The 21,350-nt window shown below is 35.7% G+C and overlaps 1 protein-coding gene across 1 annotated transcript; it reads right to left on the bottom strand.

Annotated features, from left to right (window-relative positions):
• Window positions 1–18,685: 18,685 nt before the first annotated feature.
• Window positions 18,686–19,950, bottom strand: LOC138902417 (secreted RxLR effector protein 161-like). The gene is made up of 3 exons (XM_070190283.1): window positions 19,825–19,950; window positions 19,650–19,687; window positions 18,686–19,133 (listed from the first exon to the last, which is right to left on the bottom strand). The coding sequence occupies exons 1-3, from the start codon at window positions 19,948–19,950 to the stop codon at window positions 18,686–18,688; spliced, it is 612 nt and encodes a 203-aa protein (XP_070046384.1).
• Between the last annotated feature and the right edge of the window lie 1,400 nt (window positions 19,951–21,350).

The raw sequence follows: 21,350 nt of genomic DNA on the forward strand, positions 1-21,350 counted from the left end.
TTTTTTGAGAAAATGAAGTTTTTGCTAAAATCCCGTTTTTGGATTCTGTTAAGTGCTGGGCGACAGTGTTCATCGCGTTCGCGAGAGCACTGTCGCGTTCGTGAGAGCCAACTCGCGTTCGCGATGATTACTTCCCCGAACGGCTGACTCCCCCTCCCCAATGCCTAACACTACGCGTTAGCGATGGGCTTGTCGCATTCACGAAGGGTAATGCCCCCATCGCTTCGCGTTCGCGACCAAGCCTTTGCGTTCGCGAAGAAGAAATCTTCAGCTGCCCAGTTTACTCTTCGCGAGAGTACCTTCGTGAACGCGAAGAAGGACATGCCAGAACACCTGCTGCAGCAGAATATCAGATTTTCAAAGTCCAAAACATCCCGTGGCCTATCCGAAACTCACCCGAGTCCTCGGGGCTTTAAACCAAACATGCATACAAGTCTAAAAATATCATACGAACTTGCTCGCGCGATCAAATTGCCAAAATAACACCTAGAACTACGAATTTAGCACCAAATCAAATAAAATTCTCAAGAACACTTTAAAATTTCTATTTTCTCAATTAGACGTCCGAACCACGTCAAATCAACTCCGTTTCTCACCAAATTTCACATACAAGTCTTAAATATCATAATGAACCTGTACCGAGATCCAGAACCAGAATACGAACCCGGCACTAATAATGTCAAACATCACTCAATTCTTAAAAATAATTAATTTTTAGACTTTTAATTTTCATCAAAAATTCATAACTTGAGATAGGGACCTCCGAATTCGATTCCGGGCATACGTCCAGGTCCCATAATTCAATACGGACCCACCGGGACCGTTAAAATACGGATCCGGGCCCGTTTACCAAACCTGTTGATCGAAGTCAACTAAAATTAACTTTTAAGACATAAATTCTTATTTTTATTAGTTTTCATCATAAAAGCTTTTCGGAAATATGCCCGGACTGTGCACGCAAATCGAGGAGGGTTAAATGAGATTTTTAAGGCTTAAGAGCGCAAATTCGAATTCTAAAACATAAAATGACCTTTTGGGTCATCACAAAAAAAATCATCATGGCCTTTTCAGGGTACACCATTCCCATTTTTTTTATTGCTTTCACTAAAGAAGTAGTTTAGAAATTTGTTACAATAACTCACGAAATTTTCCTAGTGAAAATTAGGGCAGAAAAAGTTCGTTTGTTTGTTTGTTGTGATGTCTGAGCAGGTTTTACCTTGAGGCACAGGGTTCGAGATGAACAAAAGAAGAAGTCTCAATCTAGAATAAAGAAAAGAAAAGGAAAAGAAGTGAATCCAAATGCAGAAGCAGATGGAAAAGATATGGACTACTCAAGACACGACTGAAGTTACGACCTTCACATTTTCCGTTTTGATCAAAAGAAGCCGTAGAAGAATGAACTAGCACCTACAGTTAGCAAGCATCAAGGGTCAGATCAGAGTCTGCATGAAGAACCAGTTAAGATTCAAGATCAAGTTTTAGAAGACTTATATAAATAGAAATTGTGTAACTCATAGCTGATAGGCTTGTTTAGTTTCTTTAGATTTTGATTTTGATGTAATAGCAGGACCACGGAACGGAGCCTCGAATGGTAGGACATAACCATTACGCTATCGATCATATAATACCCAAATACTCATCACACTCAAATTTCGCGATAAAGCTCAAATAGAACCGCCCCCATCTGTGCACATAACCAATGAATCACAACTCCTCGTAGAATAAAGGAGTAACTCACAGATCATTTGAGAATACGAATAAGTTCAGCATCAACCGAATGACACATCCCTCAATAATAGCAGTATGGAACCAACCATTCCGGCTCGGTGTAGAATTCATATCTTAATTGGGCCTATCAATGGACCCCCAAATCAACTCTGGTCACTCACAGTAGATAAATAACCCTCCAAAAATTCACCGCGACTAATTCATAATACATCCTATCATCTGACTAGCTTCGGCCACGACTTCATAGTCCGCAACCATGTACAATCTGCTCCTGAAACTCCCCAATTCCAAATTCATAGAACACGTAAATCACCGTATTTGATTCCATCTCCACTGTCCGAATGCCTAACACCTCTCTCATACACGATCATCCCACGAGAAATACTTTAAAAGTTCTTCCGTGCCACTTGACAAAATTTGAATATCACAGTCTATCAACCATGTGAGTACTGCAATACTAATTTATACATCTATAAGTCAAAATACAATGCGCCTTCTGAAGTCCGCTCCTTTCTCATACAACACCAATAATTTACATACCATTTTAGTTAGAAACCTTTCTCTTGCTTCTTTCCAGGAGGAAATCACAATACACAACACGTTCTCCACACCGGTAAAAACCATCAAGAATACTTTGGAATCCATTTGCACATAATCAATCCCTTGAAACTAAATTGCTCTAACTCGACCAAGCCACGCAGGTCGCTAAGTCCAGGTGTATTGCCACAAAGCACCTGTAGAAACCCCCACATCATAAGCACCCAAAGAACCGATCATATCCATTACTATACTGATGCAACCTACTACCCAGTTGTCCGAGTCCCTTCCGAATTTGTCTTCAGACTGATACTTCTTCTTGCTAAAATACCATGATCTTTAACCACAACTTATCCTACAAACCTTAGCATAGAACCACAACGCCCTGCAGCCCATAAGCAACTGTATTCTTCTTAAGCACCTTCAAAACTACTACAACTATAACCCTTACTCTGAGAATACCTTATGTGAATTTGAAATTGTTCTTCTTACCTTCCTTATATAAAAGTGTAGAATCCATAGTCATATAGAATTCCCGCAAGTCCAGGCACCATCAAACGAAAATCTCAGATTTTAACCATACGCAAGTCCGAAAACTTTCTCAATTGCTATATATAATTCTCATACCTACTACAATTTCTCGGGAGTCACCCACTTTGCTCAAATTTAATTGCACCGCCCAAATGGGCCAAAAGACACGTGCCCCATTAGCACAACAACACTCAAAGAAGTAACTCTACTTTAACACCACCTATCAAATTCATACTCCGTGCGCACTACATCATTCACCCATAACAACTCACTCATCCCATGATTTTCATATACTCATAAAGTACAATATAACCCATATCCAAGAATTCATTTACTCAAGTCATTCTCGAACTCCATCTCTGCAAGTCATAACTAATCCATAAGTATGCCTCAGACCAAAACTAAAAATTTAATATATAACCATGAAATTAAGCCATCTGCAATAGGCTCCCCCACTTGGCTCAAAGCCATAAATTTAAACACTCCATAACTAACAATACCCATACCCTATTACTGTCATAATACGTAGTCAGTGCCACAAAATATTTCTCAAGCTCATGCAATGCCAACCATAAAAATACCCCAAATTATCTGCTAAGCTCGCAATCATTCTCTTGACACTCAAGTCAACTTTCTCAGCCAGATTCAAATTCAAATCTCCACACATACGCCCTGCTGGCAGAAAAGTAACTCTCCACTCACATATAAGGAACACACCTACGTAGATTACTCTCCAGGAGTTAACTCACCTCCCTAGGCTCAAATTGGCATCTTCTTATATCTTTTCGCAGTCACAATTACTATGCAATCACTTAGTCAATCTGAGTCCAAACTCATTACCCAGACATGAGAATTTAATTTACCCAAAAATTTAACAATATGAAAGATCCTTCAAAACATTCATACTCGAGACTGTACGTCACATTAAAACGAAAATCAAGCACCCAATGGCCATTTATTTACATTTCAAGGAAACACTTCTCGTCACATTCAAATCGTCTTAACACATCCCGCGGTCACATCATACCCATCATACCGCCATTCCACCGCTCATCGAGCCACAATTTCCACTGTAGGGTCATTACCGGACATATGAGTCCAATTGTATAAGTTATAACTGAAGCTGCCGAGCTTAAACTGCAGTCTAACCATGGCCTCAAGTCCTCCAGACTGGCCCATCACCAAAACATAGAATTCACATCTCGCATATCATCCCTGAAATCACAAGCCGGCGATACACAACTGATACTGAGCGCGCGCATACGAATACGTGGAAGGAATTTAAAGAATTATGTCCTAAGCTGAATCAATCCCGAACGATAAGGAAAGAAAGATGGGAAGTATATATCCTAAATGCCCTGTAGCCTCTCGAAGATAAGTAGAGACGTCATCATACCGATCCGCAAGACTCTACTAGACACTTGCTCATGACTTGTAGAACCTATGAACCTAGGGCTCTGATACCACCTTGTCACGACTCAAAATCCCACTAGTCGTGATGGCACCTTACCTAACCTGTTAGGTAAGCCAATTTCTATCTATCCAATTCCAATGAAATTAATTAAAAAAAATATCCAAAACCAATACATCTCCCCAAGAACTGGTAGTACAAATCATGAGCTTCTAAGAATAGAGTGTATAAAGTAAAAATAAAATAAATACATAGTCTGTTTGAATAATACATAAACAGAGCTTATATAAATCTAAGGCTACCCTGAACAAGAGGCAGCTACAACAGGAACGCAGGTACATCTTCAGATCCCACAACCATCGAGCACAGCAACAACGATAGCCAATATCTACACGCAATGTGCAGAAGTGTAGTATCAGTACAACCAACCCCATGTATTGAGTAAGTAACAAACCTAGCCGTAGGTTGAAAGTAGTGACGAGCTTCTACCAAGGTCGGGTCCAAAACCACTAGTCCACAACAGTCCATAACAACATAAAGCAAATAGTACCAGAAGAAACACAGAGATAAAAATGCTCAGCCGAAACATGATTTCAAAAATAAGAGTTCTTCCTTTCAAATATATCAGTGAAAACCCAAATCGTTTACCGAAGTTGCCAAAAATATAAATAATTTGAGAGCAGTAATTCTTCCAAAAATTATTTCAATAGTAAATAAAATATCTCATTTTCTTTCCCAGATAACTAGTGTAAAACAAATGCATCACTATACCCATCTGTCAACATGTATAAAAAATCATGAATAATGCGATACCGTACAGCATGAGGAAAATACATCTCTATGTATATATGTCATGTATGCATGTCAATACAATGTATCTCACAGATTGCACTCATGTACTCACAGTCTTAGAGTACTCAATCTCATTATCTCGCATTCTCTCTTACTGTGCTCAGCACACTCAATCACTTAGCGCTATACAATACCTGCTGCGGCGTGCAGTCCGATCCCTATTTATAGTCGACTGCGCTCACTGGGGGTGTACAGACTCATGAGGGGCTCCTACAGCCCAAACGCTATAAGCACGGACAACTCACGTGCTATAATATCATCTCTGGATCCGCGCGGACAACTCACGTGCTATAATAATATCTGGATCCGCACGGCCAACTTATGTGCTATAATAATATCTGGATCCGCACGGCCAACTCACGTGCTATAATAATATCTGGATCCGCACGGCCAACTCACGTGCTATAGTATAATATATAGATCCGCACGACCAACTCACGTGCAATAGTATAATATATAGATCCGCACGGCCAAATCACGTGCAATAGTATAATATATAGGTCCGCACGGCTAACTCACGTGCAATAGTATAATATATAGATCTGCACGGCCAACTCACGCGCAATAGTATAATATATATAAAGCCAATATGACCTATTGCGGCGTGCAGCCCGATCCCAAAAATATCTTCACAATCAGGCCATCGGCCTCCCTCAGTCATCAATCTCTCCAGTCTCTCTTTCATGGGCTCACAATGTCATGAAAATAGCCCAAAAATAATGATATGAGGTATCAATAAATAACAATAGAGACTGAGATATGATATGCAATGAAATATATATGATTTAGTATAAATTTTTATTTTAAAATAAATATTTCACAATAATATGACCTCCGTGGGTCCCAATAATACTGGCACATAGCCTCAACATGATTTTTAATATGTTTTTCAGCTCAATTTCTTTAACTCATAAAATTGCATGGAAAATGCCAAAATGATTTAACTACAAACTTTCACAGAAACAATTATGTCACAATTTCTATAGTGCACGCCCACACGCCCGTCACCTAGCATGTGCGTCACCTCCCAACAATTCACGAAATACATATATTCAGGTTTCATACCCTCAACTCCAAGATTAGAAGAGTTACTTACCTCGAACAAGCCAAATCCAATGCCGAGCAAGCTAAACAATGCTCCAGAAATCTCATTATGCGCGTATCAACTTCCAAACGGCTCTAATCTAGTCAAAATAATTTGATTCAGCCCACAAAAATTATAGGAATTAATTCCATATCAAAATACTGATATTTCCCAAAAATCCGAAATTACGCCCCCAAAAATCACTCGTGAGGCCCACGTCTCGGAATCCGATAAAACTCACAAAATCCGAACCCCCATTCAACCACGAGTCCAACCATACCAAAATTACTCAAATCCGACCACAACTCGCCCTTCAAATCCTCAATTAAAATCTATGAATTTTTCTACTATTTTCAACCCAAAACACTAATTTGTTGATAAAAATAATAATAGATTCGTGTAATTTAACCAAAACCGAGTTAGAATTACTTATCCCATTGTTTCCTTTGAAAAACTCCCGAAAATCGCCTCTTTCCGAGCTCAAATCCGTCAAAAATGCCATTTTCAGAACTTAAACTCACTGCCCAGGCTTTTCTTCTTCGCGAACGCGATAGGTCCCTCGCGTTCGCGAAGCACAACTCGACTGCCCAAAAATTTAACTCTTCGCGACCGTGGCTTCGCGAACGCGAAGCTTTGCAAATCTTACCCTTCGCGAACACGAAGCTTTACCAACTCAGACCTTCGCAAATGCGACCGCCACCTCGCGAACACGTAGAACAAGAACCCGGGGTCCCCAATCGCCTCACTCCTCTTCGCGAACGTGTACCTCTCAAGCGTTTTCTCGATGCACACACAGACCATACCTTCGCGTTCGCGTTCGCGTTCGCGTCCTCCCCTTCGCGAACGCGAAGAACAAAACCTCACACTCAGAAAATATTCTTCGCGAACGCAAGGGCCTACTCGCGAACGTGAAAGAGAAAAATCAGAAAAATGCAGCAACAGATATCAGCAATCTCACCAAGGCCAAAAATGAACTGTTAACCCCACGAAACTCACCCGAACCCCTCGGGACCTCAACCAAATATACCGATAAGTTCTAAAATATCATACGGACTTAGTTAAACCGTCAAATCACCTCAAACAATGCTAAAATCATGAATTACACCCCAATTCAAGCCTAATAAACTTTGAAATTTTTAGTTTCTACAAACGACTCCGGAACCTATCAATTCACGTCCGATTGACCTCAAATTTTGCACACAAGTCATAAATGACATAACAGAGGTATTTAAATTTTCAAAATTGGATTCTGGCCCCGATATCAAAAAGTCAACCCCCGGTCAAACTTCCCAAAAATTCAACTTTCGGTATTTCAAGCCTAATTCCACTACGTACCTCCAAATAATTTTTCAGACACGCTTCTAAGTCCAAAATCAACATACGGAGCTATTAGAATCATCAGAATTAAATTTCGAGGCTGTTTACATATAAGTCGATATCCGATCACTATTTTAACTTAAACTTTAAACCTTGGAACTAAGTGTTCCAATTCATTTCAAAACCTTACCGGACCCGAACCAATTACCCCGGCAAGTCACACAATAACTGTAAAGCTCAATTTGAGCAGTAAATAGAAAAACGGGGTTATAGTACTCAAAACGACCGATCGGATTGTTACAATTACCCTATCTAATTGCATCATAAATAAACAATAATTGGCAAGATAAAAAAAAAACCAACAAATTGAGAGAAAAGGCAATCTTCTTAGATTATGCAACATTTCACCAAACTATCCACGAAAAATAACACAAACTTATCATAAACTGAATTAATACGAAAGAAAGAGAATCAGAAAGCTAATAGATGAAAAATACGTACTTACTACTGTAATATTTTATAACCATGCTGCTACTATGTTCTTAACATCTCTTCAAGATAATGACTCTAAGTATTGTTAAAATATTCATACACACGCACACGGAAAAAAACACAAATCAAAATCTTGAAGGAACATTCATGATTTTATTGCTAAACATGAATATTATCAAGATGGAAAATGAATGAAGAACTTGAGTAGATAGGAGAATTTAATAAGTACACCAAGCAAAACAAATCACCTAATAAAGCAAAGTATGGAGGTTGGAAACAAAAGTCATGAATAAAAAAGGAGCAAAAGGAAAACGAAAAACTTTGAGAAAAATAAAGGGCTAAGCAACTTAAAAGAATGTGGTTATATGTGCCAAAATTTAAAGGGAAGGCACCATAATTCTTTAGATGTGTACAGTAAATGAGACACAACTCTTCAGGTTGTACCGTTTCAGAGAGCTTAAAAAACGCAACTCCTTCTAGATTTTATAAATGTGATACACCTCTTCAGATTTTACTGCTTCACAATTAATTGGAGAAAATAGGGAAAAAGGCAAAAAAAAAAAAAAAAAGGATAAATAGTAATCCTCATCTTTGAGAGATGCCACATCAACTCTACTATTCCCAGGATTATATAGATATATAGATTAGAAACTTATTTACCTATATTCTCTATGTTTTATAATTTTTAATAAGTATCTTAGGTTTTCTTATAAATTATGTAGATTGCTCCTTAAAAGGCTCTCACCTCATTATTAGTGCCTTCAATTAAGGGATTCAATTACACCCTTTCCTTTTTTTTCCCTCTCCTCTTCTCTCTCCTTTTTTTTATATATCAAAATCCCTTAATCTACACCCAGAATCTCCATCTTCTCTCTTTCCACCATTGCCGGTAATTTTATATTATTAAAAAATCATCAATTGTATCGTTCTTTTGTTGGGAGACTGGACAATACTGAAAATGAATAAATATTCAGGATAATTGTGTGATAAATATATCATAATTATATTTGAATAGTCAATGCCTAAAACGTAAGTGTATCATACTTATATCACAATTGTATCTAACTTGTATGTGGCACATTAATACCCAAAATAATACCCGATATAATACTAATAAATTAATATATAATTATCATATATTTGTGATATAAATTGTGAAATTTGTCACGAACTCACAATTGCCTGTAACAATATACAATGAATACACAATTATCATACATTTGTAATACAATTACTTCAACAATTATGATACATATACAATTATAATACAATCGCGATACATTTTTGAAAATTTGTGATATAATTATGATCTTCATCTTTTTCTAGTTTCAATCACAACTCTACACTAAAAATCTAATGTAATCATATTATAATTATATTAGTATTGTATCAAATATTATTTTGGGTATTGATGTATCATATACAAGTCATATAAAATAAAAATTTTAGAAAGAAAGAAAACAAGATTCAAAACTTACCTACAACTTGATTCTAGAGCAATATTTTGAATTTCGTGTGCATTGTATCAATAAGAAAGATAAATTTTGGGTGATTAGTAAGAAAGAGAAAACTTGAGTTTGAAAAGCTTTGGAAAAGGAAAAGAATCGACACTTTGGGGGGGGGGGGGGGGAGGTAACAATGGGTATAAAAAATTAAGAAAGATTTTGGGTGATTATTAAATGTAGGAATTATTGAAAATGGGGGGTGGGTGTCATGTAACTGATATACTAAATTTAAGGGATCTTGAATTCTCTTCTTTTTTATAGTTTTGTATATAACTTGTAAATATAGATATACAAAGTAATTAATAAGGAATCTAAATAAAGGTGGTAAAATATTAAGGGGGTAAAATAAAACGCTCTTTTTATTTCTTGCCCATTAATTATGCCACATGGGCCTGGATTTGGGCCTTTATTCTCTGATCCAAGTATGGTGAAAAATCTAGCTTTTGATGCATTTCACCTACTTCATTTTTTTTTTCCTCAGAGTTTATAAAGTCGAAAAGATCAACTGGATAGCGTTGATCACCCAAATGTCACTGAATTTAACTTGTTTCATTGGAGATTGGACTATCCGCTTTGACACAAACATATTACCAGTTGACATACTAGGTTGGCTTGTCTATTGGTATTGGCAAAGGCAGAGGGTATGGAGATATGTTAAAGTGGGTAACCATTTTATATAAAATTTTAAACGGTAGATCGATCAAATTCATATTTAATTAATTAATGTTTTTTTCAATAATGAGTGACGCTAAGAGTTGAACCTATGATGCTGCCCACTCTGAAACTCGGTTAAATGATGTAATTATCCACAACGTGAAAATATATAAGCTATCAGAGTAAATTTTTATTTACTTAATTATATTATGTTTGTCAACCGAAGAACATGGAGAATGGTGGTAGTGGTCCTAGTGGAGGTTGTTTTCTTCAGCTTATTATGTGATGGTCCAAGGGGCTACTATATTTGGAAAATTTACCTGAATATGATGATTGTGTGACAAACAATTAGGCTACAGGCATCAGAAACTTTATTCCTTATTTAAGCCCACGAATTTTTGCACTCTCCTCAATTTGTTCCACAGAATGTGAAAATATCACAATTTAGTCCAGGGACCATGTTCTCTTTCTGTTTTAGGTATTCGTTTAGACCTCTTTTATTTACGTAAATGCATAGATGAGATAATATCCATTGACAAAAAAAAGAAATGCTCGATGCTAGTAATGTGCACTAAACTTCTTCTCTGCGTCCCATATTTCTCTACTCAAAAATCATTGAAAACATCTCTTCTTTGTTCATCTTCTTTCAAACCCTATATATACACTAATACTCTAGCGAATTTAAAATTTAAAGTTTACGGATTCAACCTTTAAGGTTTTAATATTGAACTCGTTTTATTATTAAAGTTATATGTTCGTATTATCTAATGTTTATTGCAACTTTAGTAAATATTTACACATAAATATATAGTTCACGTAAAAGTAGTGGGTTAAAATGAACTTGATATTCTGAGGTTATATTCACCCATATACACTCACACCCACTCCCCAGACCAAAAGAAAAAAAACAAAGAAAAAGAAAAAGAAAAAGAAAAAGAAAAAAGTAAATATTTAAATGCATGTGGAAATTCAAAAGCCTGCCAATATCTTGGATCATCATAAGTCGTAGCATAATACGTATAATGCTAGGTTCGGGGTTTACGATGTCTAAGTCTCCTTCATTTCTTCGACAAAGTTTTGTTGATGAATAATATAGTCAAATAACTATGCGCGTGACAATTAAACAATCCAATATGGTAAACAATTAAGATCTGACTTCAAATTTCACTGCCAGCCAAGAAACAAAAAATATTTTTACATGTTTGACCAATGAAAAAGAATCAATCTATCACATGAGAGTCGTATCGATACATAATATAATTAAGTAATTAAAAGTACGTTTTTTTTTATTAGTTAAGTTTTTGGATAAGATATATATATATACTTCAAACAAGTTTGTGGTATAGAAAACACACTTTCGTATGTGTTTGTGGTATAAGATATATTATTGGTGAAAATACACTTTCGTATGATTAGTGTAGACAACAACCTTATTATTAGTTCAATACATGTCTTAAACACTTTTTTTGTATGTGAAGCGACAAAATCTGAGAAAGGCTACCACATCTTTCATTTGTTGTTTAATTTGGTTGGGTAGTGTTCTGTGGCCTAAGATATAAGAGCCAGGTAGGGTATGTTGCCAATTAATAGTGGTCTATGACAGTGGAAACAGATTAATTATATGAACCCAACTTGCCTTAGTTCCTACAAAGTTGGTGTCCTATTGTTTTACAACTTGCTAAAAACTTGTCTTTCGGAAAGTGATTAGTCCTAGTACCAAGTTGCTCTATAATTTTCTGGTTCCATCATAAGTCTCCAAAATGAGATGGAAATAGTGACAACTAACAACCAAGAAGGAAAAGTTTCTCCTCATTCTTTCCCTATAAGGACATATATTAAATTGTAGCCTTGGCGTAGATGGTAAAATTGTTGTCATGTGATCAGGAGGTCACGGGATCGAGCCGTGGAAATACCTTCTTGCCGAAATGCAGGGTAAGACTGCGTACAATAGACCCTTGTGGTCTGGCCCTTCCCCAAACCCGTGCATAACGGAAGCTTAGTACACCGGGCTACCCCAGATTATGGGTTCCTAACACTGCAACTTGCTCTACTGTCATTTTTTTTTTGTTTACCCATCTCGTATCTGGCATGCATCGGCCCGATTAATCTGGATTCGTTGTATAGGACCCATGCGAAGAGGAAGCACTCCCTAGCTATCATGATTTTTTTCAGTCACAGGTCTCGAACTCGAAATCCTTGATTAAGGGCGAAAGAATCTCATTTATCCCACTACATCCCTTGACGATTGTTCTGTTGTTAATACTACAAAGAACATGATAAGAAATAAATTAAGTCCCAGAATCATTTAGATGAGGCAAGTTTGTGGGATTTTATCACACCTCTCATGTGATGTTGTTTGGTAAGTTAGAATTAAATTTGAGTGAAACAACGTATACGATATTTTTGAACATGAAACATGATCAAACTCTCATGTAGGGTAGAGATGTGCTCTAGCTGCTTCATTGCAAAACATTTAATGCGTTTGGTTCTTTTGTCATTAGTCGGGAGTGGTGATATTAAATTCAAGATACCATATAGATCTACGGACAAGAAGGTCATGAGATATTTTCAGTAAGGGATGTTCTTAAATTATTTTAATTACATATTTATGAAATTCTTGTAAATTTTCTCTTTGAATTTTGTATAACGGTCTCTATCTAGCAAGAACATCCCAATCTACAATATCTTATGCTATTAAATTCATTTTAACACTTTTAGGTGTTCAGTCCATGTTCTTGTCCACAACCTTTGGCCCGCACCCTTTGTGCAATTAAAATCCGCTTATTAATTATGTGACGTCTTTTCCACAAGGGTCCTTTAATTAACTAATATCCTTTAATAATTTGTATCACTATCAATTAGCATGACATATCTCCTTATCTCACGCAAAATCTCCAAAGACTTTGAATTGACTTAATCTTTATGGAGTATACGCATATTATTCTAGAAAGTAAGAGATCAAATATAAATAACTTTGAAATATTTAATGGACCATCCATTTAGGGGCGGATCTAAAGGATATAATTAACACTTCAAATGAACCTAATAGTTTTTGTTCAAATTTTGTATATATACTAGGAAATTTAGTAATTGTTTACATATATTTGATTGAAAATTCACTTACATTATTGTAATATTAATTTGAAATCGTTACAAGAATCCATAAATTTTTAATTCTGGATCTGCTTTATTTCCTAACGGCAACTTCCTCTCTAGTCTAAAAGGTGTTTTTTCATTCCATCCTTTTACAACAAAGAAAAAGAATATACCTTAATACAGATATATTCTTGTAAGGTTTGATATTTGCTAACAGAAAAAAACCATGATAGTTTTCTTGGTTTAGACTCAATTTCAAGATTTTCTATGGCATGTGAAGATGCCTTTGTCGTGGTGAAATACCCAACCACCTTATATTCTTTCCATAAAAACCATAATCTATGGCTTCCATGTGCTTTCACAAAGACTCCAAATCCCATACTGAATCTACTTAATTTCTCTCCCCCTCCCTCTAGTTCTGTGTGTGAACAAAATTTAACATTAAAAGTTCATGAGAAAATAAGCTACATATCAAATGTAAAGATACTTAAATGGTACGAGTCTTTTGTCAAATTTATTTTGGACTGATTCGAAGTAGACAATATCAAATTATATTAAGAATTTCTTTGGACAAAATTAACCCAAACTCTCTCTCATTTATATGGGCGGAGCTAGCATACGACTTGGGGGTTTAGGCGAACCCAGTAATTTTGGTCCAAATTATACTGTATTATCTTACAAAGTTTCATTGAATATGTATAATGTTTAATTTAGAACCCAATAATATAAACGAACTAGAATCTCAAATTCACAAGTTTCAAATCTTGGCTCCGCCAATATTTCTCACGTACACGCATGCACATTTCTTGAGAAGCCTAACTCACTTTATTTTGTGGTTTTGACTAGCCTAACACGTTAATTTCTTTTCTTTTTCTTATTCATTTGGAAGTTATATAACTTTTTTTTACCTAACTTGTGGATTCTTGGGAAATTTTAAATTGATTTATAAAGGGGTTGACCTCTTTGTCGATTTCCTCCCTTAGAATGCATGCATATGGAAAATATTGTAGAAAGAAGTCTAGCTTTCACATTATAAAAGCAACTTTTTTCTTTCATTAAGCTTGCAGAACAAGTAGATTAGGATAGGTGATGTAAGTGATGAGAGACATGTGTATCGAATGTATAAAAGCCTAAAATTTTAAGGTATTTAACTTATGTACACTAATAGTCTAAAGAATTACTTTATTTTAATATGTTGTAAGTAGTTATTAATACATTTTTTATTTGTCAGGTTACTTATTTTAGGTGAAATGATTGTGAAAAAATTCTTTTGTATTATTAGAAGTTAAACTCATTTTTGAGGAGAATTTGTTTGCTGGTAGTAGTCGTATGGAAGAACAATCCATGGGAAAAACGATGTAGTACTATTAAAATTGGCACATGTAATATAAATAAATAAATAGACTTGCGTACCAGTTTAGAAAAAAAACAGAATAACTATATACAAATTAAAATCTAGAAGTTCTCATCTTTTTAAATTCGTGATCACAAATTTTTAAATATAAAAGATATTCTAAAGAACAGTAGAACTATAGCCAATCTCATCTAAAGATCACAAATTTGCTTTCCTAACGTATCCAAAGGGAACTTATATTTAAAAATTAAAGGACTACATGATTAATTTGTAGGCCAATGCGATCACTTTTTGTTAGCAATATGTTAGTTGCTTTCACAAACTGTTCCACATATATTTACATCAAGATTTGTCTAATCTTACCTGCCAATGCAGTACAAACTTTACTACTATTAAAGACAAGTAAAAGTTTGACTATATAATATTAAAAGGTTATATCATGTTTTTTGACTTGTATTTTCTTCGGTCTATATTGCTATTTTGAATCACATTTAGTTTGCACATGCAAGATAACGTTAAGACAAATAATTGAAACTTATCGACTATAATAATCTTTTGAAGAATAATTAATTAAATCAGATTAACAACCAAGCTAAATTAAAGACAAGTAAATAGAACTGGAGGGAGTATGTGACAAAGTTAATATAGCTTTTCACCCCGAAAAACATGTCCAAGTCCAGCATTTAACATGGTTATATTTGTTATTTCTATTAAGTCCTATTTTTTATTTTTTATTTTTTGTGGTGCCACACCATTTTCATTTTATGCAACTATTTTAAAAGACTCAAGATATTTGTATAAAAAGTTCACCACCTCTATATATCAGTGTGGTATCATTAATTTAGTTATTCCTTCACGAATAATTCAACTTCTCTAATTAAGATTTCGTCTATAGAATGCTAAAAATATGCATCATAGAATATATAAGCGTAACAAGCATTTCTGCCTCGCAAAAAGGAAGTGGTGTACAAATTAAACCAACATATATCACATTGAATAAAAGTTAACCAATTAAACTCATATTTCTTTCTAATTATTGAAAGTACAAGAGGGGTGAATTGTAACCGATTTTAAAACTTAGTTGACTAAAAAAGGAATTAGTCGACTAAACTTCACAGTGGGATTAATTGCAACAGAAATAAATTGTGCAGAATGAAAAGTAAAGGAAGCACGACAATTTTATATTGGTTCAGTACTGGTGTGGTACCTACGTCCAGTTCCCTTGGGCCACAAGGGTTCTCTTAGATCTTCAATAAGTCTTTACAACAGTGATAGTTTTAGTACGTTCACCACCAACGACATACAACAACAATGCTTATCTAGTGTTGACACAACTCTTGTATTGTTTTCTAACTCTTCTTATCTTTTGTGACACTTGTAGACTGAGAAATACAGTATTTGTACTAAGAACTATAAAGGTGTAGAAACAGATGTGAAGTTGCATAATCTTCCTTGTCCTTCTACTTCTTCTTTAATAGTGCTCGATGAGTCTTCTGATTTCTCTTTTCTGGGATCGCAAAAGAACAATGATTGGAGATCTTTCCTTGTGAGGCATAGACTTCTAAGAGTAAGACCCAAGGGTAGACTCATGAATCTAGCTTGATAGGTGTGGCCAGATTCATTCTTAGTTTGAAGTTTTGGCTCCTCCAATTAACCTTGGTTAGAGCTTCCGCAGATTGCCCTTGATTAACTCTCTATCCTTGATTGACTCCCTTTCCTTTCTTGCACGCTTGAGAATCTTTAGCTCGTTTGATTGATTGTCTTTCTTTCCTCGTTCTTTGATTGATTGATTCTTTTTTTATTTGATACGGGAGTTTGAAAAACAAACCTGTTTGCTTCCTCTGGCTTCCTTGTATGATTTTCTTTCATTCATCAGAGCTATAGCGAATCTGCGCTCAAAGTGAGATGATATTAGTCAAGGCTCTTTTAATTATTGATCATTAATAAAATTCTAAACCTAACAATCTCTCTCTTTTTTATGATGACAAATAATCCAAAAAGAGTTCGACTAATTTAGGGGATACTTCCCTTTACAAATGTACTTCTGCTCCCCCCTGCCTTTGTGCTCCTTGTTTGTTTGCATGCTCCCCCTGCCTTTGTACTCTTTTTCTCTCCCCTCCCCCCCCCCCTCCCCCCGACATCAATCAAAATGAGCAAGAAGAGATACAGAGAATAATAACTATAAATAATACTAGTTAAGCAGGCAAAAAATATATATATCTAACAGTTATACCAGACATAGTCGACTGTATGCCCATCCAAACATAGCCAAAAGAGAAGTTTTATCAAGCGACACAAAAAAAACAAAGAAAAAGATTGTTTAAACAGCCCAGACACTTAATTCCTTCCAAGTAAATACTTCAAAGTGTTGATCACTTTGGTGGAGAAACTATCATAGGAGATATTAATCTCCATGGTGACTTTGGTCATCTTCTCAGTGACATCCTGCATAGCCATGATCCCTTGCCTCTTTGTGTCTTGGAGGGTGATCCTTAACCTGGCCACATCTGCTCCAGTTTCCTTAGTCACACCCCTGATCTTGTCCTCATATTCCTGCATAGAGGTTAGCAGTTCCTTGATACCTGCAATATTTTGCTGCATTAGTAGCAACTGATCTGAGGAAGAGGATTTGCTTGTTTCAGATTTAATCCCTCCAGTGCCCTGTTGAGGAGTGGATTCTGGTGCTTTGTCTTTCTTGAACCAGGTTCCCTCAACAAGAGTGTACCCCATCATGGCAAAGGCAGTCTTTTCATATGTGCTGGAGATAGTTTTAGGGGTATAGGAAGACAAATATACTTTCATAACTTGCAAGATATGAGAGATTAGTAAACCATAAGGCAAACTATTAGCAGAAGATGAGACATGCCTGATGCTTTCAATCATATACTAACGCACCCAAGCAAACCAATTAATAGCCTTTCCATTCACAAGACAGTACAGGACAAACATATCTTTGAGAGACAGGGTGCTAAGAGAACCAGTACGGGGTAACAGGGTAGTAGCAATAATGTGGGCTAGTACATGATCCTCAAATTTTAGATTTTTGGGACCAATGTCAAGGGGTTTGTTTTCAGACAACACATTTTTTGCTTCCTCAAACGACACTTCAAAACTATCAGGCCAAGTTGCAAAAAGAAAATATACCCAACAAACTTGGTAGCAAAGATTTTTTCAAACATATAAGAGTCAAGAATAATGCGAGTTCCCAAAACCATGGATTCTAAGTCATTTTTATCATTCACAAACAAATTTGCATAAAACATACGCACACGCTCTTCATAGACAGTGTCACCAACAATGGAAAATAGGGAGACAAGTTTTTGAGTTTCAAACATAGAGATAACATCACAGTGAGAGTTTTTCATAGATTTCAAACTTACAATGCGACCATAGGCAATCGACTTCCCTTTGTAAGCGACAAATTTTGCTTTTTCTTTGGGACCATAGAAGTTCATCTTGTCTTCAAGCTCAAACTCTATACTTTCTGTTTTTCCCCTCTTTTGAGATGACTGTTTGGGGATGGACTTCATTGGACGTTTTTCGGCCATCTTTTGAGCGATAAAAATTTCTTCTGCGAATCACTGGATTCATCCTCGAACTGTTGATGATCTGTACTACCACAGGATCATCAGTTTGATGATTTTTCTTGAAGTGATGGCTTCTTCTAGGCATGTAGGGGATGGAGAGAGTTTGGTTTTGGCAATGAGTAAGAAGGACCAGAGAGACTTTCTTTGAGATAGTGGGAGATATGAATAAGAGATGAGAGGTTAAAAAGGGGTGAATGGACGCCTCGATTCTAGAGAGACGTGTGAAAGGAAAAGTTACCTTCTACAAGCCCGTCGTCGGTCAGATAATAAATGCACTTACAGAGTAATCAAATACATAGAGATATTTTGGCAAAATTCACGAAGATCAATTATGGAAAATTATCTAAAATCGACAAATTTAGACAAATTAAATGGGAATCAAACAAATACCAATTTTGTCTCGAAGAAAATCGAATCTCTCTTTAAGTAATGATTTTGTGAAAATATCTGCTAACTGATTTCAGTATTGATAAATTCTAATACAATGTCACCTTTTGCAAAATGATCGCGGATAAAATAATGCTTAATCTCAATATGCTAAGCCCTAGAATGATGCACATAATTTTTTGAAAGACAAATAGCACTAGTATTATCACACATAATTGGAAAGCAATTAAGACGTAAATCATAGTCTAACAGTTGATGCATAATCCATAGAACTTGTGTGCAGTAGTTGCCTACAATCAGATATTCTGCTTCAGTAGTAGATAAGGCAACATATCCTTGTTTCTTGTTGTGCCAAGATATAAGGGATTTTCCAAGTAACTGGCACGTTCCACTTGTGTTTTTCCTGTCAATTTTATCACCTGCAAAGTTTGTGTCTGAAAAATCTTTGAGATCAAAGACATTTAAGCTTTCATACCATAATCTATAGTCGATTGTCCTTATCAGATATCTGATACTACGTTTAACAGCAGTCAAGTAGGATTCTTTGGGAGCTGACTGATATCTTGCATATTTGCAAACACTAAACATAATATCATGTCTGTAAGATAAAGTAGAGATACAATCATACCTCGATACATTATTTCATCAATACGGTTACCATCTTTATCTTCATCTAGGGTGGTTGATGAACTCATAGGAATTCCTATGGTCTTAGCATTAGATATGCCAAACTTCTTGATAAGCCTATTTGTTTTGACTAATGAAAGTCTCTTTCTATACTTTCTTGATTTGTAGAATAAGGAAGAAGGTTAATTCTTCCATCATACTCATTTCAAATTCCCCTTTTATTTTGTTTGAAAAATTCTTGCATAATCATCTACATAGATTTGCACAATTAAATTACCTTCAGCTGGTCTTTTGATAAGGAGAGTAGTATTAATATTACCTCTACCAAACCCATGTTTGATTAGGAATGAACTTAGCCTTTCATACCAAGCTCTAGAAACTTGCTTTAGTCCGTACAAGGCTTTGGATAACTTGTAGACATGATTTGGAAAGGATTCATTAACAAATTATGGGGGTTGCTTAACAAACATTTCCTCAAAAATAAAACCGTTCAAGAACGCGCTTTTTACGTCTATCCGAAATAGTCTAAAACATTTGTAAGCAGCATAAGCTAATAAGATACGAATAGATTCTAACCTGACAACATGAGCGAAGGTTTCCTCTTAATCAATTCCTTCTTCCTTTAAATAACCTTGACCAACCAGTCTAGCTTTATTTCATACCACTTGTCTATACTCGTTCAGCTTATTTTTGTATACCCATTTTGTTCCAACAATGGATGCATTTGGAGGTTTAGGGATGAGTTCACATACTTTGTTCTTCTCAAATTGGTCAAACTCCTCCTGCATTGCAGTTATCTAGCTTTCGCCCCCAAGGGCCTCATCTACCTTTTTTGGTTCGAACTGAGATATGAGGGCAATATTTGATATCTGCTTTAGCGATCTTCTTGTTTTCATACCTTCCTGAGGATTTCCAATGATATACTTATGTGGATATTCTGACTCACTTTTCCATTCATTTGGAACAGCAAATACTGGCTCTGTTTCAATGGGACTTGATTATTCAGCTGTAGGAAGCTCCTGGTTATCTATGAAACTATCAGTTGACTGATCCTACTGGTCAGTCACCTCATCACGAGTGTTCTCACCTGTATTGACAGACTTTGGAACTATGAAGATTTTCTTATCTTTAGGAAGTTTTTCATTCCTTGAGCGAGGGTTAGTGTCCACAAATACAACATGTATAGATTCTTCAATAGATAAAGTACGTTTATTAAAAACTCTATATGCTCTACTATAGTGAGAGTATCCAAAAAAAATACCTTCATACCTTCATCACTTTTGGGATCAAACATACCAAGGTTGTCTTTTCCATTGTTGTGGATAAAACATTTGCAACCAAAAGGATGGAAATAACTGATGTTGAGTCTTTTACCTTTCCATAGTTCATATGAAGTCTTTTTTAGAATAGGTCGAATTAAGCATCTGTTGATGATAAGACATGCGGTGCTTACAACTTCTGCCTAGAAGTGGTGTGGGAGGGAGTTTTCAACAATCATAGTTCTTGTCATATCTTGCAAGGTTCTATTTTTGCGTTCTACCACTCTATTTTGTTGAGGTGATCTGGGAGATGAAAAATTGTGGGAAATCCCTTGATCTTTGCAGAAGTTTTCAAATGCTTTGCTTTCAAATTCTCCCCCATGATCACCTCTTATTATAGATATGTAGTATCCTTTTTTCCCGTTGTACCTTCTAGCAGAAGACTTCAAAATTTCTCAATATTTCATCTTTATAACTCAAAAAATAACCTAGGTAAAACGAGAAAAAATCATCTACTATAACAAAAGCATATTTTCTACCACCTATACTAGCAGTTCTAGTTGGACAGAAGAGGTCCATAAGCAAAAGTTGAAGAGGTTTTGTAGTAGAGACTATGTTTTTAGCTTTAAAAGATGACCTGGATTGTTTTCCTAACTGACCTGCAAAAAAATTTGATCTTTTGAAAAATCAGGTTTTGGGGGACCAATGACAAGATCATGTTTGGAAAGTATTTGAATAGTATGCATGCTAGCATGACCAAGTTTTCTAAGTCAAACCCAAGGATTATCAATCATAGAGGCTAGATAAATCTAATTTTTGTGACGTCTCGATAGGTCATTTACAGTTTTGTCCTTAAATTATGTGTTTTGAAACCTCGATTAGCTCCATTTAGCCTTCTTCGATTTGCATGCGCAGTCCGTATCTTTTTC

Source organism: Nicotiana tomentosiformis, chromosome 12 (assembly GCF_000390325.3).
Source record: "Nicotiana tomentosiformis chromosome 12, ASM39032v3, whole genome shotgun sequence".
Classification (NCBI taxonomy): Eukaryota; Viridiplantae; Streptophyta; class Magnoliopsida; order Solanales; family Solanaceae; genus Nicotiana; species Nicotiana tomentosiformis.